General features: G+C 37.8%; 2 protein-coding genes across 10 annotated transcripts; one reads left to right on the top strand and one right to left on the bottom strand.

Annotated features, from left to right (window-relative positions):
- Positions 1–6,975: 6,975 nt before the first annotated feature.
- eif4a3 (eukaryotic translation initiation factor 4A3) lies at positions 6,976–18,916 on the bottom strand. 8 transcript variants are annotated; one of them, XM_037763265.1, is made up of 14 exons: positions 18,906–18,916; positions 18,677–18,682; positions 14,636–14,798; positions 11,967–12,039; positions 11,268–11,334; positions 11,029–11,091; positions 10,793–10,925; positions 9,127–9,207; positions 8,564–8,705; positions 8,291–8,429; positions 8,019–8,134; positions 7,582–7,689; positions 7,281–7,408; positions 6,976–7,133 (listed from the first exon to the last, which is right to left on the bottom strand). In XM_037763265.1, the coding sequence occupies exons 3-14, from the start codon at positions 14,784–14,786 to the stop codon at positions 7,117–7,119; spliced, it is 1,218 nt and encodes a 405-aa protein (XP_037619193.1). In that variant the 5' UTR covers positions 14,787–14,798; positions 18,677–18,682; positions 18,906–18,916; the 3' UTR covers positions 6,976–7,116. The 8 variants fall into 8 exon arrangements, with proteins under 8 accessions (XP_037619193.1, XP_037619194.1, XP_037619195.1 ...); XM_037763266.1 differs by having other exon boundaries at positions 14,636–14,803; positions 18,677–18,687; positions 18,906–18,911; XM_037763267.1 differs by having other exon boundaries at positions 18,677–18,687; positions 18,906–18,911.
- LOC119484456 (opsin-5-like) lies at positions 18,734–23,499 on the top strand. Of its 2 annotated transcripts, none has more exons than XR_005206015.1 (2): positions 18,734–18,938; positions 22,981–23,499. XR_005206015.1 is itself a non-coding variant. In XM_037763268.1 (2 exons), the coding sequence occupies exons 1-2, from the start codon at positions 18,798–18,800 to the stop codon at positions 23,214–23,216; spliced, it is 357 nt and encodes a 118-aa protein (XP_037619196.1). In that variant the 5' UTR covers positions 18,734–18,797; the 3' UTR covers positions 23,217–23,499. The 2 variants fall into 2 exon arrangements, 1 of the variants encoding a protein (XP_037619196.1); XM_037763268.1 differs by having other exon boundaries at positions 18,734–18,918.
- The last annotated feature ends 422 nt before the right edge of the window (positions 23,500–23,921 follow it).

The following is a 23,921-nucleotide window of genomic DNA, read 5'->3' as shown; positions in this document are numbered from 1 at the left end:
ATTCTGAAAAAAGTCCCAAAAATGTCCACAAAGTCAGAAAATTAAAAAAAAAGCAAAAAAAAAAAAATTATTAGAAATGCCCCAAAAAAGTCAGAAAAGTAAAAACAAACAAGAAAAATTCGGAAAATGTAAAAAAAAATAAAAAAATCTCAAAATAGTCAAACAAATGTCTGAAAAATGTACAAAAAAGTCAGAAAATCTGAAAAAAAGTCTATCAGGCATTCTGTATTAGTTTCTAATATTTATTCTGCTGTACATCAACTTTTCTGAAGTCGTCTTTGCCGAGTCAGCACACGTCTTGTTTACGTTGAACGTCTTTAAAGTGGAACTGAAACGTTCAACAGAGTTTATCTGCTTTACTGAATAGATTTCTATTCTAATGAACGATTTTAAAACAATCAGGATGGACGTCAACATTTAGGAGACAAAAGATCCGTTTCATCTTTTGTGGCCAGAGCGCCTCCACATTGCAGCACTCTAACCTGTGATGTCACCAGGTTGGTCGGCTCGGCCGAGTTACACAGAAACGACGGTAGAGACGGTGAAAGACGGAGACTGAGAAGACACAGAGGGGACACTGTTGTAATGTAAAGATGAGTTTTATAATCTTAAAACCAAGAACACAACGATCCATCTTATAAACTCAAAGAGTCCTCCGACAGGACCAGAGTCCAGCTGACTGTCTCCCCATCTCCTGTCCTCTCCCCGAATAATTTAATAATTTCACCAAAAAAAGTCATAGTATTGTATGTCGAAAAATGTCATTAAAAAAACGTCATAATATTGTATGTCGAATAATTTCACGAAAAAAAGTCATAGTATAGTATGTCGAATAATTTCATGAAAAAAAGTTATAGTATTGTATGTCGAAGAATTTCACCAAAAAAAGTCATAGTATTGTATGTTGAAAAAAAGTCAAGAAAAAAAATCATAGTATTGTTTGTCGAAAAAAATTCATGAAAAAAGTCATAGTATTGTATGTCGAAAAATTTCAACATAAAAAGTCATAGTATTGTATGTCGAAAAATTTCAACATAAAAAGTCAGTATTGTATGTCGAAAGATTTCATGAAAAAAAGTCATAGTATTGTATGTCGAAAAAAATTCATGAAAAAAGTCATAGTATAGTATGTCGAAAAATTTCATTAAAAAAACGTCATATTGTATGTAAAAAAAAAGTCATAGTACTGTATGTCGAATAATTTCTCGAAAAAAAGTCATACTATTGTATGTCGAAAAAAAGTCATAGTATTGTGTGTGGAATAATTTCATGAAAAAAAGTCATAGTATTATATGTCGAATAATTTCACAAAAAAAAGTCATAGTATTGTATGTCGAAAAAAGTCATAGTATTGTATGTCGAAAAAAAGTCATAGTATTGTGTGTGGAATAATTTCATGAAAAAAAGTCATAGTATTGTATGTCGAAAAAAGTCATAGTATTGTATGTCGAAAAAAAGTCATACTATTGTATGTCGAAAAAAAGTCATAGTATTGTATGTCGAAAAAAAGTCATAGTATAGTATGTCGAAAAAAAGTCATAGTATTGTATGTTGAAAAAAGCTCAAAGTATTGTATGTCGAAAAAAGTCATAGTATTGTATGTCGAAAAATGTCATTAAAAAAACGTCATAATATTGTATGTCGAATAATTTCACGAAAAAAAGTCATAGTATAGTATGTCGAATAATTTCATGAAAAAAAGTTATAGTATTGTATGTCGAAGAATTTCACCAAAAAAAGTCATAGTATTGTATGTCGAAAAATTTCATGAAAAAAAGTCATAGTATTGTATGTCGAAAAATTTCACCAAAAAAAGTCATAGTATAGTATGTCGAAAAATGTCGTGAAAAAAAGTCAGTTTTGTATGTCGAAATATTTCACCTTAAAAAGTCATAGTATAGTATATCGAAAGATTTCATGAAAAAAAGTCATAGTATAGTATGTTGAAAAAAAGTCATAGTATTGTATGTCGAAAAAAAGTCATAGTATAGTATGTCGAAAAAAAGTCATAGTATAGTATGTCGAAAAAAAGTCATAGTATTGTATGTCAAAAAAAGCTCATAGTATTGTATGTCAAAAAAAGCTCATAGTATTGTATGTCGAAAAAAAGTCATAGTATTGTATGTCGAAAAAAAGTCATAGTATAGTATGTCGAAAAAAAGTCATAGTATTGTATGTCAAAAAAAGCTCATAGTATTGTATGTCGAAAAAAAGTCATAGTATAGTATGTTGAAAAAAAGTCATAGTATTGTATGTCGAAAAAAGCTCAAAGTATTGTATGTCGAAAAATGTCATTAAAAAAACGTCATAATATTGTATGTCGAAAAATGTCGTGAAAAAAAGTCAGTTTTGTATGTCGAAATATTTCACCTTAAAAAGTCATAGTATTGTATATCGAAAGATTTCATGAAAAAAAGTCATAGTATAGTATGTCGAAAAAAAGTCATAGTATTGTATGTCAAAAAAAGCTCATAGTATTGTATGTCGAAAAAAAGTCATAGTATAGTATGTCGAAAAAAAGTCATAGTATTGTATGTCAAAAAAAGCTCATAGTATTGTATGTCGAAAAAAAGTCATAGTATAGTATGTCGAAAAAAAGTCATAGTATAGTATGTCGAAAAAAAGTCATAGTATTGTATGTCGAAAAAAAGTCATAGTATTGCATGTCGAAAAAAAGTCATAGTATTGTATGTCGAAAAAAAGTCATAGTATAGTATGTCGAAAAAAAGTCATAGTATAGTATGTCGAAAAAAAGTCATAGTATTGTATGTCAAAAAAAGCTCATAGTATTGTATGTCAAAAAAAGCTCATAGTATTGTATGTTGAAAAAAAGTCATAGTATTGTATGTCGAAAAAAAGTCATAGTATAGTATGTCGAAAAAAAGTCATAGTATAGTATGTCGAAAAAAAGTCATACTATTGTATGTCAAAAAAAGCTTATAGTATTGTATGTCGAAAAAAAGTCATAGTATAGTATGTTGAAAAAAAGTCATAGTATTGTATGTCGAAAAAAGCTCAAAGTATTGTATGTCGAAAAATGTCATTAAAAAAACGTCATAATATTATGTCGAATAATTTCATGAAAAAAAGTTATAGTATTGTATGTCGAAGAATTTCACCAAAAAAAGTCATAGTATTGTGTGTCGAAAAATTTCATGAAAAAAAGTCATAGTATTGTATGTCGAAAAATTTCACCAAAAAAAGTCATAGTATAGTATGTCGAAAAATGTCGTGAAAAAAAGTCAGTTTTGTATGTCGAAATATTTCACCTTAAAAAGTCATAGTATTGTATATCGAAAGATTTCATGAAAAAAAGTCATAGTATAGTATGTCGAAAAAAAGTCATAGTATTGTATGTCGAAAAAAAGTCATAGTATTGTATGTCGAAAAAAAGTCATAGTATAGTATGTCGAAAAAAAGTCATAGTATTGTATGTCGAAAAAAAGTCATAGTATAGTATGTCGAAAAAAAGTCATAGTATTGTATGTCGAAAAAAAGTCATAGTATAGTATGTCGAAAAAAAGTCATAGTATTGTATGTCAAAAAAAGCTCAGTATTGTATGTCGAAAAAAAGTCATAGTATTGTATGTCGAAAAAAAGTCATAGTATAGTATGTCGAAAAAAAGTCATAGTATTGTATGTCAAAAAAAGCTCAGTATTGTATGTCGAAAAAAAGTCATAGTATTGTATGTCGAAAAAAAGTCATAGTATAGTATGTCGAAAAAAAGTCATAGTATTGTATGTCAAAAAAAGCTCATAGTATTGTATGTCGAAAAAAAGTCATAGTATTGTATGTCGAAAAATGTCATTAAAAAAACGTCATAATATTGTATGTCGAATAATTTCATGAAAAAAAGTTATAGTATTGTATGTCGAAGAATTTCACCAAAAAAAGTCATAGTATTGTTTGTCGAAAAAAATTCATGAAAAAAGTCATAGTATTGTATGTCGAATAATTTCAGGAAAAAAAGTCATAGTATTGTATGTCGAAAAAAGTCATAGTATTGTATGTCGAAAAAAAGTCATAGTATTGTATGTTGAAAAAAAGTCATAGTATTGTATGTTGAATAATTTCAGGAAAAAAAATCATAATGTATGTCGAAAAGAAGTCATGGTATTGTATGTCGAAAAAAAGTCATAGTATTGTATGTCGAAAATAAGTCATAGTATAGTATGTCGAATAATTTCATGAAATAAAATTGTCATAGTATAGTATGTTTGAAAAAAGGTTATAGTATTGTATGTCGAAAGATTTCAACATAAAAAGTCATAGTATTGTATGTCGAAAGATTTCATGAAAAAGTCAGTATTGTATCTCGAAAAAAGGTTATAGTATTTTATGTCGAAGAATTTCACCAAAAAAGTCATAGTATTGTATGTCGAACAAAAGTCATGAAAAAAAGTCATAGTATTGTATGTCGAAAAAATGTCATGAAAAAAAGTCATAGTATTGTATGTCGAAAAAATTTCATGAAAAAAGTCATAGTATAGTATGTCGAAAAATATCATGAAAAAAAGTCATAGTATAGTATGTCGAAGAATTTCACCATAAAAAGTCATAGTATAGTATTTCGAAAAATTTCCTGAAAAAAAGTCATAGTATTGTATGTCGAAAGATTTCACCAAAAAAAGTCATAGTATAGTATGTGGAAAAAAAGTCATGAAAAAAAATCATAGTATTGCATGTCGAAAAAAATTCATGAAAAAAGTCATAGTATAGTATGTCAAAAAATATCATGAAAAAAAGTTATAGTATTGTATGTCGAAAAATTTCATGAAAAAAAAGTCATAGCATTGTATGTCGAAAAATTTCATGAAAAAAAGTCATAGTATTGTATGTCGAAAAATTTCAACATAAGTCATAGTATTGTATGTCGAAAAATTTCATGAAAAATAGTCATAGTATTGTATACGTCGAAAGATTTCATGAAAAAAAGTCATTGTATTGAAACTGACAAAAGTAATAATAAATAAAAATGTACTGAAAATTATCTAATGAAAATCAGTCATTGCTTTTGAATTATGGTTCAACAGAATCATTTTAAAAAACAAACTAATGAAACTGGCCTGGACAAAAATGATGGTACCCTGAACTTAATATTTTGTTGCACAACCTTTTGAGGCAATCACTGCAAATGTAGCGGTGCACAGAATGATGTCCCACAGGCTCAGTCTGGTGCGACACATTTATTTAGGATGTTCTGCAAAATGTAAAATAATGCTTTAGGTTGACATCGCTACACAGTGTATTCTACTTCTAACTTGTACACAGAGATTCTCATTATCTCACGTATTCTCCATAACAGTAACAAAATGCCAGATATGCACAAAATCAAAGATTACACCATATTTCTTATATTTCTTAATAAACAGTAAACAACAACATAAACAATAGTCATAGCAAAGGCTAATATGAGCTATGGGAGGGCTCCCTCACATGAGGGCTCATTGTCAAAGCTCCCAGCGCCCCGCGCTACTACTACTGTTACTACTACTACTGTTAATACTACTACTACTGTTAATACTACTACTAATGTTACTAATGTTACTACTACTACTGTTAATACTACTACTAATGTTACTATAGTTACTAATGTTACTATAGTTACTAATGTTACTAATGCTACTAATGTTACTAATGTTACTATAGTTACTAATGTTACTAATGCTACTAATGTTACTATAGTTACTAATGTTACTATAGTTACTACTGTTAATACTACTACTAATGTTACTAATGTTACTACTACTACTGTTAATACTACTACTAATGTTACTATAGTTACTAATGTTACTAATGTTACTAATGTTACTATAGTTACTAATGTTACTAATGCTACTAATGTTACTATAGTTACTAATGTTACTAATGTTACTAATGTTACTATAGTTACTAATGTTACTATAGTTACTAATGTTACTATAGTTACTATAGTTACTAATGTTACTATTGTTACTATAGTTACTAATGTTACTATAGTTACTAATGCTACTAATGCTACTATAGTTACTAATGTTACTATAGTTGTTACTGTTACTGTAGTTACTAATGTTACTATAGCTACTAATGTTACTATAGTTACTAATGTTACTAATGCTACTAATGTTACTATAGTTACTATAGTTACTAATGTTACTATAGTTACTAATGTTACTATAGTTACTATAGTTACTAATGTTACTATAGTTACTAATGTTACTATAGTTACTATAGTTACTAATGTTACTATTGTTACTATAGTTACTAATGTTACTATAGTTACTATAGTTACTAATGTTACTATAGTTACTAATGTTACTATAGTTACTATAGTTACTAATGTTACTATTGTTACTATAGTTACTAATGCTACTATAGTTACTAATGTTACTATAGTTGTTACTGTTACTGTAGTTACTAATGTTACTATAGCTACTAATGTTACTATAGTTACTAATGTTACTATAGTTACTAATGTTACTAATGTTACTAATGTTACTATAGTAACTAATGTCGGAGCATTTTGGCAAATTTTTCTTGGGCGCTCCCCACATAATCAGCTGTGCTGCTCATCCCACAAATACATGATCCTTACAAGTTGGACATCATTGTGAAGGTAAATAAACAGGCTTTCCAACCATGTATTATATATATATATATATATATATACATACACACACACACACACATACATATACACTCACCGGCCACTTTATTAGGCACACCTGTTCAATTGCTTGTTAACACAAATAGCTAATCAGCCAATCACATGGCAGCAACTCAATGCATTACGTCATCTAAGACGACTTGCTGAAGTTCAAACCGAGCATCAGAATGGGGAAGAAAGGGGGGATATATAGATATAGATCTATATAGATATAGATCTATATCTATATAGATCTATATCTATATATATAGATATAGATCTATATATATATAATCCATATAAATGACGTCAGTGAGGTTAAAGAAAGAAGGAGTTGAACAAACCAGCGTGGAATCAAACATCTTTATTTACAGAACCAAAGTCTTAACGAAGTCTCATGAAGCTCTAAAACTAGTAAAAAAATAAAAAACAAAGACAGGAAGTAAACAGGAAGTCAGAGGGGCGGGGCTCCAATGTGATGTCATCCACGTTAGATCAGATCGGCCACTGCAGAGAAGGAAGGAAACAGAAACATGTCACCGTGGCAGCAGCCAATCACAGCAGTGGATATATTTATCCTGTGTGACATCACAGACTCAGCCTCATCCCGATTGGCCGAGACTGAACATGTGACAGCGGGGGGGAGACTCGTACCGTTCATGGGCATTTCGTCGATCTGGGTGGAGTAGTACTGCTCGATGTCGCGCAGGATCCTGATGTCATCGTTCTTCACAAAGTTGATGGCCACGCCCTTACGACCATAACGACCGGACCGACCAATCCTGGAGGAGGTCAGAGGTCAGAGGTCATTTTTAGAAAGGAAGGCACGCTGGAGCAGAAACTAGGATGCTTGTTTCAACGATGAATTCAATAATAACCCCCTTGATTTATATTTATATCAATCAGATACCCGCCCCCTGCTGGCCCCGCCCCCTGGGGGGGCGTATATACGTACCTGTGGATGTAAAGCTCTCTGTTGTTGGGCAGGTCGTAGTTGATGATCAGAGAAACTTGAGGAACGTCTAAACCTCGAGCCCAAACATCCGTCGAGATCAACACACGACTGAAAACACAATTTAAACCACGTTAACCCTTCACCGTAATCATATAACACACAAACATGACTGGCACGTTGACTCCGGGTCACCCATCGGTCACGTTGACTCCGGGTCACCCATCGGTCACGTTTACTCCGGGTCACCCATCGGTCACGTTTACTCCGGGTCACAGATCGGTCACGTTTACTCCGGGTCACCGATCGGTGACGTTTACTCCGGGTCACCGATCGGTCACGTTTACTCCGGGTCACCCATCGGTGACGTTTACTCCGGGTCACCGATCCGTCACGTTACGGGGATCGAACCACCGACCACTCTTTAAGGTGAAGGTTACCTGGCTCCTGATCTGAACTCCTTCATGATGGACTCCCTCTCTTTCTGAGGCATGTCTCCGTGCATCGACGACACCGTGAAGTTGGCCTCTCTCATCTTCTCAGTCAGCCAGTCCACCTGAAACACACACACACACACACACAAAGACTCAACTTCCCAGAAGGCTTTGCTGTTGCAGGCTGGACTGAGAGCACCTGACCAGAGATCCTCTCAGTCCGTGAAGTAAACAGAGCAGAAGTGTGAGAGTATCGGCATCGGTGAAGAGCAGCAGACCTTCCTCTTGGTGTTGCAGAAGATGACGGCCTGTGTGATGGTCAGAGTGTCGTACAGATCACACAGTGTGTCGAACTTCCACTCCTCTCTCTCCACGGCCACGAAGAACTGCTTGATTCCCTCCAGAGTCAGCTCGTCACTGAGGGAGAGAGACCGACGAGACAGTTCATTCCTGACCTGAAGACGCTGCTGCAGCTCTTCTATCCACATCTCTATGTTCAATATTTACTAGATATCATGTGGATGCTTTGCTGGATGTGTTTGTGGACTGACCGTTTGACCAGGATGCGGATGGGGTCGGTCATGAACTTGTTGGTCATCTCCAGGATCTCGTGAGGCAGCGTGGCGCTGATCAGACACACCTGTGTGGCCGGAGGCAGGTAACGGTACACGTCATAGATCTGCTCCTTAAAACCTGAACAGAAAAGTTAAACTATAACACTGATGATGATGATGACGATGATGACGATGATGAAGATGATGACGATGACAGCCGCTGCTTACTACTGCAGACTACTACAGACTACTGCAGACTACTGCAGACTACATAGTATGTGTCTGTATTCAGCATGTGAACCAGAACACAGTCAAACATGTTTCTGGTGGTTTCACACCTGGTCCAGACATGTTTCCTGTCTCTCTGCACTGTGCCGTAAATAAACTCTTAATACTCGACGGTATTATTACAACTAGACGCAGTATTCCATGTCTTTATTCAAAACAAGGAGGTCAAGCTGTCACTTTGTTCTGTTTCTCAGAGTTCAGTTCTGTGGTACCACCTCGCTGTGACATCACAGCCTTATCCAGGTGACACACTTGCACATGCTCAGTCTCACCTTTGTTGAGCATCTCATCAGCTTCGTCCAGAACCAGCATCTTGATGGCTCTCGTCCTCAGACTCCTGCGACGAATCATATCTGTAGAAAAACAACAGACTTCATCTTCCTGGCTTTCCAACCATGTCCAATACAATGACCATTAGTCCAACCATGTCCAATACAATGACCATTAGTCCAACCATGTCAAATACAATGACCATTAGTCCAACCATGTCCAATACAATGACCATTAGTCCAACCATGTCCAATACAATGACCATTAGTCCAACCATGTCCAATACAATGACCATTAGTCCAACCATGTCAAATACAATGACCATTAGTCCAACCATGTCCAATACAATGACCATTAGTCCAACCATGTCAAATACAATGACCATTAGTCCAACCATGTCCAATACAATGACCATTAGTCCAACCATGTCCAATACAATGACCATTAGTACAACCATGTCCAATACAATGACCATTAGTCCAACCATGTCAAATACAATGACCATTAGTCCAACCATGTCAAATACAATGACCATTAGTCCAACCATGTCCAATACAATGACCATTAGTACAACCATGTCCAATACAATGACCATTAGTCCAACCATGTCAAATACAATGACCATTAGTCCAACCATGTCCAATACAATGACCATTAGTACAACCATGTCAAATACAATGACGATTAGTACAACCATGTCAAATACAATGACCATTAGTCCAACCATGTCCAATACAATGACCATTAGTCCAACCATGTCAAATACAATGACCATTAGTCCAACCATGTCAAATACAATGACCATTAGTCCAACCATGTCCAATACAATGACCATTAGCACAACCATGTCAAATACAATGACCATTAGTACAACCATGTCCAATACAATGACCATTAGTCCAACCATGTCCAATACAATGACCATTAGTCCAACCATGTCCAATACAATGACCATTAGTACAACCATGTCCAATACAATGACCATTAGTCCAACCATGTCCAATACAATGACCATTAGTACAACCATGTCCAATACAATGACCATTAGTCCAACCATGTCCAATACAATGACCATTAGTCCAACCATGTCCAATACAATGACCATTAGTACAACCATGTCCAATACAATGACCATTAGCATTGCAACAACAGAGAAATAATCCACCAAACACACGTTTACTAACTTTTTTCCCCAGTTTATATATGCTTTCATTTCATCATGTGGACGGACAGAGAACTGAACTAAACATGTTATAGAACTCTTTTCAGAGCCACCGGACTCCATTCATAAAACCAGTAATTTAAGCTCTCAGAACAGACCAGCTGGCCTACAGCCAGTCTACAGCCAGTCTACAGCCAGTCTACAGCCAGTCTACAGCCAGTCTACAGCCGCGCGGATCCATCGCTCATTTAGTTTGTGTTCTTGGGACTTCCTGATCTGAACTAACGTGGCGTCCACAGCAGCACGTCGCTGAGCTTCCTGTCAGAACTCCTGACTGGGAGCACGCCGACCACCACCTGAGTTACTGTATTAATACGCGGACTACAAGGTCTATATAGGTCTATAGGGTCTGGGACCAGCAGAGGTCTGGGACCAGCAGGCCTGGGACCAGCAGGCCTGGGACCAGCAGGCCTGGGACCAGCAGGTCCACTGCTGTGGACACTCACCAAACACTCGTCCAGGTGTCCCTGCCACCACGTGCTGACCGTAGTCCAGTTTCCTGATGTCCTCGCCCACGTTGGTCCCTCCGATGCAGGCGTGACACTGGACGTTCATGTAGTCTCCCAGAGCCAGCAGCACCTGAACACACAGGAGACAGAGCCAATCAGAGACCAGGACGCAGACAGAGCCAATCAGAGACCAGGACGCAGTCATCTGGGTGTGGTGGTGTGGGCGGAGCTACCTTCTGAATCTGTCCAGCCAGCTCTCTGGTTGGAGCGAGGATCAGAGCCTGGGTCTCCCTCACCTGCAGACAGGAAACGCATCACAGCGTGATGACATCACATTTTAATCTCACAACGATGACGTGAAGGAGAAGGTTTTAGAGATGATCAATAATTAAACATTGAGAACGTGGAACCCGTTCATCAGAACGTGGAACCCGTTCATCAGAACGTGGAACCCGTTCATCAGAACACTGACCTGGATGTCCAGACACTGCAGCACCGACACACAGAAGGTCGCCGTCTTTCCTGTTCCAGACTGAGACCTGGAGACCAGATCAGAGACCAGCTGTTAGAGACCACCAGAGATCACTACAGACCACCAGGGATCACTACAGACCACCAGGGATCACTACAGACCACCAGGGATCACTACAGACCACCAGGGATCACTACAGACCACCAGAGATCACTACAGACCACCAGGGATCACTACAGACCACCAGGGATCACTACAGACCACCAGGGATCACTACAGAAGACCACCAGGGATTACTACAGACCACCAGGGATAACTACAGACCACCAGGGATCACTACAGCCCACCAGGGATCACTACAGTAGTAGTATTAGTAGTACCACTAATAATACTAGTAGTACTACTACTACTAGTATTAGTAGTACCACTACTAATACTAGTATTAGTAGTACCACTACTAATACTAGTATTAGTAGTAGTACCACTACTAATACTAGTAGTAGTAGTACCACTACTACTAGTATTAGTAGTGGTACTACTAGTATTAGTAGTAGTACTACTAGTATTAGTAGTACCACTACTAATACTACTACTAGTATTAGTAGTAGTACCACTACTAATACTAGTAGTAGTAGTAGTAGTACCACTACTACTAGTATTAGTAGTGGTACTACTAGTATACTAGAGGTCAAGTCTTACTGGGCGATGACGTCTCGGCCTTTAATGATCTGTTTGATGGCTCTCTGCTGGATCGCTGACGGCTTCTCAAAACCTGAAACACAAAACAAACAAAGTCACATTAAAGAAGATTAAAGTAAATTAAAGAAGATTAAAGTCACATTAAAGAAGATTAAAGAAGATTAAAGTAAATTAAAGATTAAAGAAGATTAAAGAAGATTAAAGTAAATTAAAGAAGATTAAAGTAAATTAAAGTAGATTAAAGTAGAATAAAGTAGAATAAAGAAGATTAAAGTAGATTAAAGTAGAATAAAGTAGATTAAAGTAAATTAAAGAAGATTAAAGTAAATTAAAGAAGATTAAAGTAAATTAAAGTAGATTAAAGTAGAATAAAGAAGATTAAAGTAAATTAAAGAAGATTAAAGTAAATTAAAGTAGATTAAAGTAGAATAAAGTAGAATAAAGAAGATTAAAGTAGATTAAAGTAGAATAAAGTAGATTAAAGTAAATTAAAGAAGATTAAAGTCACATTAAAGAAGATTAAAGAATATTAAAGTAAATTAAAGTAGATTAAAGTAGAATAAAGTAGAATAAAGAAGATTAAAGTAGATTAAAGTAGAATAAAGTAGATTAAAGTAAATTAAAGAAGATTAAAGTAAATTAAAGAAGATTAAAGTAAATTAAAGTAGATTAAAGTAGAATAAAGAAGATTAAAGTAAATTAAAGTAGAATAAAGTAGAATAAAGTAGATTAAAGTAGAATAAAGTAGAATAAAGAAGATTAAAGTAGAATAAAGAAGAATAAAGTAGAATAAAGTAGAATAAAGTAGAATAAAGTAGATTAAAGAAGATTAAAGAAGATTAAAGTAAATTAAAGTAGAATAAAGTAGAATAAAGTAGATTAAAGTAGAATAAAGAAGATTAAAGTAGATTAAAGTAGAATAAAGTAGAATAAAGTAGATTAAAGTAGATTAAAGTAGAATAAAGTAGATTAAAGTAGAATAAAGTAGATTAAAGTAGAATAAAGTAGAATAAAGAAGATTAAAGTAGATTAAAGTAGAATAAAGTAGAATAAAGAAGAATAAAGTAGAATAAAATAGAATAAAGTAGATTAAAGTAGAATAAAGTAGAATAAAGAAGATTAAAGTAGATTAAAGTAGAATAAAGTAGATTAAAGTAGAATAAAGTAGATTAAAGAAGATTAAAGAAAATTAAAGTAGAATAAAGTAGAATAAAGAAGAATAAAGTAGATTAAAGTAGAATAAAGTAGAATAAAGAAGAATAAAGTAGAATAAAGTAGAATAAAGTAGATTAAAGTAGAATAAAGTAGAATAAAGAAGATTAAAGTAGAATAAAGTAGAATAAAGTAGATTAAAGTAGATTAAAGAAGATTAAAGTAAATTAAAGTAGAATAAAGTAGAATAAAGAAGAATAAAGAAGAATAAAGTAGATTAAAGTAGATTAAAGTAGCATGAAGACTTATTTAAATAAATGTTATGATGACAGATGAGGAACCATGGTGACTGAACCGACGGCCTACTGATGAACGTATTATAATATTTAGATATTTGCAGTACCAGTCTGCTGGATCAGTACCAGTCTGCTGGATCAGTACCAGTCTGATGGATCAGGATCAGTCTGATGGATCAGGATCAGTCTGATGGATCTGGATCAGTACCAGTCTGATGGATCAGTACCAGTCTGATGGATCTGGATCAGTCTGATGGATCTGGATCAGTACCAGTCTGATGGATCAGTACCAGTCTGATGGATCTGGATCAGTCTGATGGATCTGGATCAGTACCAGTCTGATGGATCAGTATCAGTCTGATGGATCTGGATCAGTACCAGTCTGATGGATCTGGATCAGTACCAGTCTGATGGATCAGTACCAGTCTGATGGATCAGTACCAGTCTGATGGATCTGGATCAGTACCAGTCTGATGGATCAGTACCAGTCTGATGGATCTGGATCAGTACCAGTCTGATGGATCTGGATCAGTCTGATGGATCTGGATCAGTCTGATGGATCTGGATCAGTACCAGTCTGATGGATCAGTACCAGTCTGATGGATCTGGATCAGTACCAGTCTGATGGATCAGTACCAGTCTGATGGATCTGGATCAGTCTGATGGATCTGGATCAGTACTGGGTGTATTTATCAACAGCAGAGAGAATAGAATGTGTTTCTATGGTTTTACGACAGTGAGGTAAACTAACGTAAACTGCGGAGCAACCTGAGATGGAGGGAGAGTTAGCGGCTAATGCTAAAGCTAATGCTAATGCTAAAGCTAACACTAATGCTAAAGCTAATGCTAATGCTAAAGCTAACAATAATGCTAAAGCTAATGCTAATGCTAAAGCTAAAGCTAATGCTAATGCTGAAGCTAAAGCTAACTCGTGAACAAATTAACAGAATCTCTGAATATCTCAGATCAACTTCATGTCCAGAACTTTAATAAAACCAGTTTAATCTATTTAACCCGTTTAAACACAGCCCGGTTCAGAACGGCTCGCTTTAGCACGCTGAGCTAACGCTACCCCCGGAGGCCGCACGGATCCCCGGCCTCTCCTAACGCATCCCCGGCCTCTCGTAAACACATCCCCGGCCTCTCCTAACGCATCCCCGGCCTCTCCTAGCCCTAACCCGGCCTCTCCTAACGCTAACCCGGTAACCCCCCCCGGCCTACCGTAAGCGTAGATGCCTCTCAGCAGGTCCTCCCGGAGCCCCATGGTGTCGAAGGTTGGAGTAACATCAACCTCCTCGCTGGTCTCAAACTCCACTTTAGTCATGTCCTCCTCTCTGAGGATCCTCTTCCTCTGCGGAACCGCGGCGGACATGCTGCTGCTCTGCTGACCTGAACCTCTATACCCTCTGTAACCTCTATACCTCTATAACACTATAACTCTCTGCCTCTCGCACTGACCCGGGGCGCTGCTCTCTGTAGACCTGTTAGCTGCTAGCTGCTAACACACCGCTCACTGAACACGGGGAAGAAAGACCGCCGCTCGTGTCGCGCCGATGACGTCTCCTGTAAGCGACGCGTTCAGGTCATGACGTCTCCTGTAAGCGACGCGTTCAGGTCATGACGTCACCGGTACATCCTACTTCCCATAATGCCCCCCCTCTCTGCATAGAGATAATACAACTATTCATTATAGATCAGAGACTTTACATTCTGTTATAGAAAAATAAAACCCATTACATCAAAACATCTGTTATGAAAACATATAATCCACATACATATATACATATATATATATATATATATATTTATATATATATATATATATATATATATATATGTATATATTATAATACTTTGAACACCTTTTACATTAACTGGATCAAGCAACTCTTAAAAAACTAAATCAATTTACTACTAATACTCTATATACTCTATATACTATATATACTCTATATACTATATATACTCTATATACTCTATATACTATATATACTCTATATACTCTATATATACTATATATACTCTATATACTCTATATACTCTATATATACTATATACTATATATACTCTATATACTCTATATACTATATATACTCTATATACTCTATATACTCTATATATACTATATACTATATATACTCTATATACTCTATATACTCTATATATACTATATACTATATATACTCTATATACTATATATACTCTATATACTCTATATACTCTATATATACTATATACTATATATACTCTATATACTCTATATACTATATATACTCTATATACTCTATATACTCTATATATACTATATACTATATATACTCTATATACTCTATATACTATATATACTCTATATACTCTATATATACTATATACTATATATACTCTATATACTCTATATATACTATATACTATATATACTCTATATACTCTATATATACTATATACTCTATATACTCTATATACTCTATATATACTCTATATACTCTATATACTATATATACTCTATATACTCTATATATACTATATACTATATATACTCTATATACTCTATATATACTATATACTATATATACTCTATATACTATATATACTCTATATACTCTATATACTCTATATATACTATATACTATATATACTCTATATACTATATATACTCTATATACTATATATACTCTATATATACTATATACTATATATACTCTATATACTCTATATACTCTATATATACTATATAATATATATACTCTATATACTCTATATACTCTATATATACTATATACTATATATACTCTATATACTCTATATACTCTATATATACTATATACTATATATAATCTATATACTCTATATACTATATATACTCTATATACTCTATATACTCTATATATACTATATACTATATATACTCTATATACTCTATATATACTATATACTATATATACTCTATATACTCTATATATACTATATACTCTATATACTCTATATATACTATATACTATATATACTCTATATACTCTATATACCATATATACTCTATATACTCTATATACTCTATATATACTATATACTCTATATACTCTATATATACTCTATATACTCTATATACTATATATACTCTATATACTCTATATATACTATATACTATATATACTCTATATACTCTATATATACTATATACTCTATATACTCTATATACTCTATATATACTATATATACTCTATATACTCTATATACCATATATACCCTATATACTATATATACTCTATATACTCTATATATACTATATACTATATATACTCTATATATACTATATACTATATATACTCTATATACTATATATACTCTATATACTCTATATACTCTATATATACTATATACTATATATACTCTATATACTCTCTATACTCTATATATACTATATACTATATATACTCTATATACTCTATATATACTATATACTCTATATACTCTATATATACTCTATATACTCTATATACTCTATATATACTATATACTATATATACTCTATATACTCTATATACTATATATACTCTATATACTCTATATACTATATATACTCTATATACTCTATATATAATATATACTATATATACTCTATATACTCTATATACTATATATACTCTATATACTCTATATATACTATATACTATATATACTCTATATACTATATATACTCTATATACTCTATATATACTATATACTATATATACTCTATATACTCTCTATACTCTATATATACTATATACTATATATACTCTATATACTCTATATACTATATATACTCTATATACTCTATATACTCTATATACTCTATATATACTATATACTATATATACTATATATACTCTATATACTATATATACTCTATATACTATATATACTCTATATACTCTATACACTATATACACTACACACATCTCTATTCTATACAGTATAGAATAGAGATCAGCTTCTGTTTTTGATGGAGCTTTAATCCTTCTGGTGTTTATATAATATATAATAATATAATATATATTGATTGAAGTTTCTGGTGTGATTCTGCAAACGACCGTAAACTGTAGAAAGATTTCTGTAGATTTATCTGATTAAATATTATCTGTGACTGTAACCGACTACTGAAAATGTACTTTGTGTTTTTTTAAGGTTCAACACAGTATATGAGAGCATATATATATATCTCATATAAATCTCATCACTACATTCACCTGAACAACTAAAGAAAAGATGATATTTTTAATCCTGATCATATTCCAAAAGTTTATTGTGAAAATCTCAGATGTTTCTGTCACTTCCTGTCTGGAGCCTCTGATGATGAACAGAAGTAGAGACGGTCACATGACCGTCAGTCGTCTTCTGATTGGTGGACAGACTGACGACCTGCAGCTCCGTCAGGTGACTGCTGCTCTGCTGACTGATCAACATCTGGAGTACACAGAGTACACAGTAGTAGTAGTATTAGTATCTGATCAACATCTGGAGTACACAGAGTACACAGTAGTAGTAGTATTAGTATCTGATCAACATCTAGTGATTAAAGTGATTAAAGTGATTAAAGTTGTTTTTGAACCGTAACGAGGCCCGGCCCCCCGTATCACTCCGCTCTATATAAGGACATGACGAGCAGCATCCGCTGATATCCATCCGCTGTGTGAAGATAGTCCTCCACCCTCTGGGCTCTATATTCACTCTCCTTCTATAAAACATCTCACAGGTGATCAGACACCGGTCACTCACCTGTTCTACGGGACCGGATGTAGGAAAGCTGTGAGGTTAAAGCACGTTGAGCGCAGTGATACCAAAAGGCACCGTGTTCATTGGGACACGCAGGAGGGACTACTTTCCTCTGACGGCGCTGCCGCTCCTTATATGGTCAAAGAACTACAGACCGGAAGAACTACAAACACGTTGTAGAGAAGAGGCCAGCAGGTTACCATGGTTACCACGGTTATCATGGTAACCATGGACCATCTTCTATCACACATGGGTTCAATTATATATATATATATATATATAAAATTAGATGAGTGTAGTACAGTAGATACAGTAGAGGTATATATATATATATATATATACAGTAGAGGTATGAAGTACTTGTGTATAGAGTCAGGTCAACAGAGGACAGTCAGTGTTCATGACATCATGGATTAATCAGCCAATCAGAGGCCTGCTCTCTAAGCTCTGACCTCTGACCTCTGACCTCAGACCTGGTCCCTGTGGTGCTCTGGTCTGGTGCCAGACCACCTGCTGCTGAGCTGAACCAGCTGAACCAGCTGAACCGGATCAGGTGTCTATATTTACCTGAGATTAGTGACAGGGAGACTTCCTGTTGTCCCTCAGAGACGCTCAGTGTCTCAGCAGCAACATGTCCCTCAGCTCTGCAGCCTGGAGGAACCACAGCCTGGGTCTGGTTCTGGGGGGGGGGCGGGACCCGCCTCTGTCCGACCAGGGAGAGACCATCATCGGAGTCTACCTGCTGCTGCTGGGTGGGTGAGAGACACCAGATGTAAGAAGACAGACAAGACGTCCAATATCCCCATGTTTAGTAGTGCTGTCTCCATGTGTCCTCTCAGTGTCCTCTCAGTGTCCTCTCAGTGTCCTCTCAGTGTCTCTGTCCTCTCAGTGTCTCCATGTGTCCTCTCAGTGTCTGTGTCCTCTCAGTGTCCTCTCAGTGTCCTCTCAGTGTCTCCATGTGTCCTCTCAGTGTCTGTGTCCTCTCAGTGTCCTCTCAGTGTCTCCATGTGTCCTCTCAGTGTCTGTGTCCTCTCAGTATCCTCTCAGTGTCTCTGTCCTCTCAGTGTCTCCATGTGTCCTCTCAATGTCCTCTCAATGTCTCCATGTGTCCTCTCAGTGTCCTCTCAGTGTCTCCATGTGTCCTCTCAGTGTCTGTGTCCTCTCAGTGTCCTCTCAGTGTCTCCATGTGTCCTCTCAGTGTCTGTGTCCTCTCAGTGTCCTCTCAGTGTCTCTGTCCTCCCAGTGTCTCCATGTGTCCTCTCAATGTCCTCTCAATGTCTCCATGTGTCCTCTCAATGTCTCCATGTGTCCCCTCAGTGTCCTCTCAGTGTCCTCTCAGTGTCTCCATGTGTCCTCTCAGTGTCTGTGTCCTCTCAGTGTCCTCTCAGTGTCCTCTCAGTGTCTCTGTCCTCTCAGTGTCTCCATGTGTCCTCTCAATGTCCTCTCAGTGTCTCCATGTGTCCTCTCAGTGTCTGTGTCCTCTCAATGTCCTCTCAATGTCTCCATGTGTCCTCTCAGTGTTTGTGTCCTCTCAGTGTCTCCATGTGTCCTCTCAGTGTGTGTGTGTGTGTGTGTCCTCTCAATGTCTCCATGTGTCCTCTCAGTGTCTGTGTCCTCTTGGTGTTTGTGTCCTCTCAGTGTCTTCATGTGTCCTCTCAGTGTCTGTGTCCTCTCAGTGTGTGTGTCCTCTCAGTGTCTTCATTCATCCTCTCAGTGTGTGTGTGTGTGTGTGTGTGTGTCCTCTCAGTGTCTCCATGTGTCCTCTCAGTGTGTGTGTCCTCTCAGTGTCTCCATGTGTCCTCTCAGTGTCTCCATGTGTCCTCTCAGTGTGTGTGTCCTCTCAGTGTGTGTGTCCTCTCAGTGTCTCCATGTGTCCTCTCTGTGTCTGTGTCCTCTCAATGTGTGTGTCCTCTCAGTGTCTCCATGTGTCCTCTCAGTGTGTGTGTGTGTCCTCTCAGTGTCTGTGTCCTCTCTGTGTCTGTGTCCTCTCAGTGTGTGTGTCCTCTCAGTGTCTGTGTCCTCTCAGTGTCTCCATGTGTCCTCTCAGTGTCTCCATGTGTCCTCTCAGTGTCTGTGTCCTCTCAGTGTCTCCATGTGTCCTCTCAGTGTGTGTGTCCTCTCAGTGTCTGTGTCATCTCAGTGTCAGTGTCCTCTCGGTGTTTGTGTCGTTTCAGTGTCTGTGTCCTCTCAGTGTGTGTGTGTCCTCTCAGTGTCTCCATGTGTCCTCTCAGTGTGTGTGTCCTCTCAGTGTCTTCATTCGTCCTCTCAGTGTGTGTGTGTGTGTGTGTGTGTGTGTGTGTGTGTGTGGTGTGTGTGTGTGTGTGTGTGTCCTCTCAGTGTCTCCATGTGTCCTCTCAGTGTCTGTGTCCTCTCTGTGTCTGTGTCCTCTCAGTGTGTGTGTCCTCTGTGTCCTCTCAGTGTCTCCATGTGTCCTCTCAGTGTCTGTGTCCTCTCAGTGTCTCCATGTGTCCTCTCAGTGTGTGTGTGTCCTCTCAGTGTCTGTGTCATCTCAGTGTCTCCATGTGTCCTCTCAGTGTCTGTGTCCTCTTAGTGTCTCCATGTGTCATCTCAGTGTCTCCATGTGTCCTCTCAGTGTCTGTGTCCTCTTAGTGTCTCCATGTGTCCTCTCAGTGTCTGTGTCCTCTCAGTGTGTGTGTCCTCTCAGTGTCTCCATGTGTCTTCTCAGTGTCTGTGTCCTCTCAGTGTCTGCATGTGTCCTCTCAGTGTCTGTGTCCTCTCAGTGTGTGTGTCCTCTCAGTGTCTCCATGTGTCCTCTCAGTGTCTGTGTCCTCTCAGTGTCATGATGTGTCCTCTTAGTGTCTCCATGTGTCCTCTCAGTGTCATGATGTGTCCTCTTAGTGTCTCCATGTGTCCTCTCAGTGTGTGTGTCCTCTCAGTGTCTCCATGTGTCCTCTCAGTGTCTCCATGTGTCCTCTCAGTGTGTGTGTCCTCTTAGTGTCTCCATGTGTCCTCTCAGTGTGTGTGTCCTCTCAGTGTCTGTGTCCTCTCAGTGTCTCTATCCTCTCAGTGTCTGTGTCATCTCAGTGTCTGCATGTGTCCTCTCAGTGTCTGTGTCCTCTCAGTGTGTGTGTCCTCTCAGTGTCTCCATGTGTCCTCTCAGTGTCTGTGTCCTCTCAGTGTCATGATGTGTCCTCTTAGTGTCTCCATGTGTCCTCTCAGTGTCATGATGTGTCCTCTTAGTGTCTCCATGTGTCCTCTCAGTGTGTGTGTCCTCTCAGTGTCTCCATGTGTCCTCTCAGTGTCTCCATGTGTCCTCTCAGTGTGTGTGTCCTCTTAGTGTCTCCATGTGTCCTCTCAGTGTCTGTGTCCTCTCTGTGTCTGTGTCCTCTCAGTGTGTGTGTCCTCTGTGTCCTCTCAGTGTCTCCATGTGTCCTCTTAGTGTGTGTGTGTCCTCTCAGTGTGTGTGTGTGTCCTCTCAGTGTCTCCATGTGTCCTCTTAGTGTCTCCATGTGTCCTCTCAGTGTGTGTGTGTCCTCTCAGTGTCTCCATGTGTCATCTCAGTGTGTGTGTCCTCTCAGTGTCTCCATGTGTCATCTCAGTGTCTGTGTCATCTCAGTGTCTCCATGTGTCTTCTCAGTGTCTGTGTCCTCTCAGTGTCTCCATGTGTCCTCTCAGTGTGTGTGTCTTCTCAGTGTCTTCATTCGTCCTCTCAGTGTGTGTGTGTGTGTGTGTGTGTGTCCTCTCAGTGTCTCCATGTGTCCTCTCAGTGTCTGTGTCCTCTCTGTGTCTGTGTCCTCTCAGTGTGTGTGTCCTCTGTGTCCTCTCAGTGTCTCCATGTGTCCTCTTAGTGTCTCCATGTGTCCTCTCAGTGTGTGTGTGTCCTCTCAGTGTCTCCATGTGTCATCTCAGTGTCTCCATGTGTCCTCTTAGTGTCTCCATGTGTCCTCTCAGTGTGTGTGTGTCCTCTCAGTGTCTCCATGTGTCCTCTCAGTGTCTCCATGTGTCATCTCAGTGTCTGTGTCCTCTCAGTGTCTCCATGTGTCATCTCAGTGTCTCCATGTGTCATCTCAGTGTCTGTGTCCTCTCAGTGTGTGTGTGTCCTCTCAGTGTGTGTGTCCTCTCAGTGTCTTCATTCGTCCTCTCAGTGTGTGTGTCCTCTGTGTCCTCTCAGTGTCTCCATGTGTCCTCTCAGTGTCTCCATGTGTCCTCTCAGTGTGTGTGTCCTCTCAGTGTCTGTGTCATCTCAGTGTCTCCATGTGTCCTCTCAGTGTCTGTGTCCTCTCAGTGTCTGTGTCCTCTCAGTGTGTGTCCTCTCAGTGTCTCCATGTGTCTTCTCAGTGTGTGTGTCCTCTCAGTGTGTGTGTCCTCTGTGTCTCCATGTGTCCTCTCAGTGTCTTCATGTGTCCTCTCAGTGTGTGTGTGTCCTCTCAGTGTCTCCATGTGTCCTCTCAGTGTCTCCATGTGTCCTCTTAGTGTCTCTATCCTCTCAGTGTGTGTGCCCTCTCAGTGTGTGTGTCCTCTCAGTGTGTGTGTCCTCTCAGTGTCTCCATGTGTCCTCTCAGTGTCTGTGTCCTCTCAGTGTGTGTGTCCTCTCAGTGTCTCCATGTGTCCTCTCAGTGTGTGTGTCCTCTCAGTGTCTCCATGTGTCCTCTTAGTGTCTCCATGTGTCCTCTTAGTGTCTCTATCCTCTCAGTGTGTGTGCCCTCTCAGTATGTGTGTCCTCTCAGTGTCTCTGTCCTCTCATTGTCTCCATGTGTCCTCTCAGTGTCTCCGTCCTCTCAGTGTCCTCTCAGTGTCCTCTCAGTGTCTCTGTCCTCAGTGTACCTGACGGTGTGTCTCCGTGGTGCATTCAGGGTGGTTGTCCTGGTTTGGAAACAGCATCGTCCTCTTCGTCCTCTACAGACAGAGAGCCGTCCTGCAGCCCAGTGACTACCTGACCTTTAACCTCGCCGTCTCCGACGCCAGCATCTCCGTGTTCGGATACTCCAGAGGCATCATCGAGATCTTTAACGTCTTCCAGGACAGCGACTACCTCATCTCCTCCATCTGGACCTGCCAGGTACCTGAGACACATCTGAGACACACCTGAGACAGATCTGAGACACACCTGAGACTCACCTGACACACACAAGACACACCTGACACACACAAGACACACCTGAGACTCACCTGAGACAAACATGAGACTCATCTGAGACACACCTGAAGGTCACCTGAGACACACCTGAGACATATCTGAGACACATCTGAGAGTCACCTGAGACACACCTGAGACACACCTGAGACACACCTGAGACTCATCTGGGACTCACCTGAGACACACCTGAGACACACCTGAGACACACCTGAGACACACCTGAGACATACAGTGGAGGAAATCAGTATTTGATCCCTTGGTGATTTTGTAAGTTTGCCCACTGTCAAAGAAAAGAACGGTCTATATTTTAATGGTTTATTTTAACAGTGAGAGACAGAATATAAAAAAAAAATCCAGAAAATCACATCATATAAAAGTTATAAATTGATTTGCATTTGATTGTGGGGAATAAGTATTTGATCCCCTAGCAAAACATGACTCAGTACTTGGAGAACCGTTGTTGGTAAGCACAGAGGTCAGACGTTTCTTGTAGTTGGTCACCAGGTTTGTGAACATCTCAGGGGGGATTTTGGTCCACTCCTCTTTGCAGATCATCTCCAAATCCTTAAGGTTTCGAGGCTGTCGCTTGGCAACTCGAAGCTTCAGCTCCCTCCACAGATTTTCTATGGAGTTAAGGTCCGGAGACTGGCTAGGTCA

Source organism: Sebastes umbrosus, unplaced genomic scaffold, assembly GCF_015220745.1.
Source record: "Sebastes umbrosus isolate fSebUmb1 unplaced genomic scaffold, fSebUmb1.pri scaffold_72_arrow_ctg1, whole genome shotgun sequence".
In the NCBI taxonomy this organism is placed as follows: domain Eukaryota; kingdom Metazoa; phylum Chordata; class Actinopteri; order Perciformes; family Sebastidae; genus Sebastes; species Sebastes umbrosus.
This window is presented reverse-complemented; position numbering and strand designations above follow the sequence as displayed.

Bases quoted from the DNA above. Each gene is read 5' to 3' on its own strand.
- eif4a3 (XM_037763265.1), bottom strand. From the start codon at position 14,786: ATGTCCGCCGCGGTTCCGCAGAGGAAGAGGATCCTCAGAGAGGAGGAC. The intron at 12,040-14,635 runs GTAGGCCGGGGG...TTTGTGTTTCAG, and splicing joins GAGAGGCATCTACGCTTACG to GTTTTGAGAAGCCGTCAGCG. The intron at 8,135-8,290 runs GTCTGCTGCTCT...TGTGTGTTTCAG, and splicing joins TCTGCAACACCAAGAGGAAG to GTGGACTGGCTGACTGAGAA.
- LOC119484456 (XM_037763268.1), top strand. From the start codon at position 18,798: ATGTCCCTCAGCTCTGCAGCCTGGAGGAACCACAGCCTGGGTCTGGTT. The intron at 18,919-22,980 runs GTGGGTGAGAGA...TGGTGCATTCAG, and splicing joins AGTCTACCTGCTGCTGCTGG to GGTGGTTGTCCTGGTTTGGA.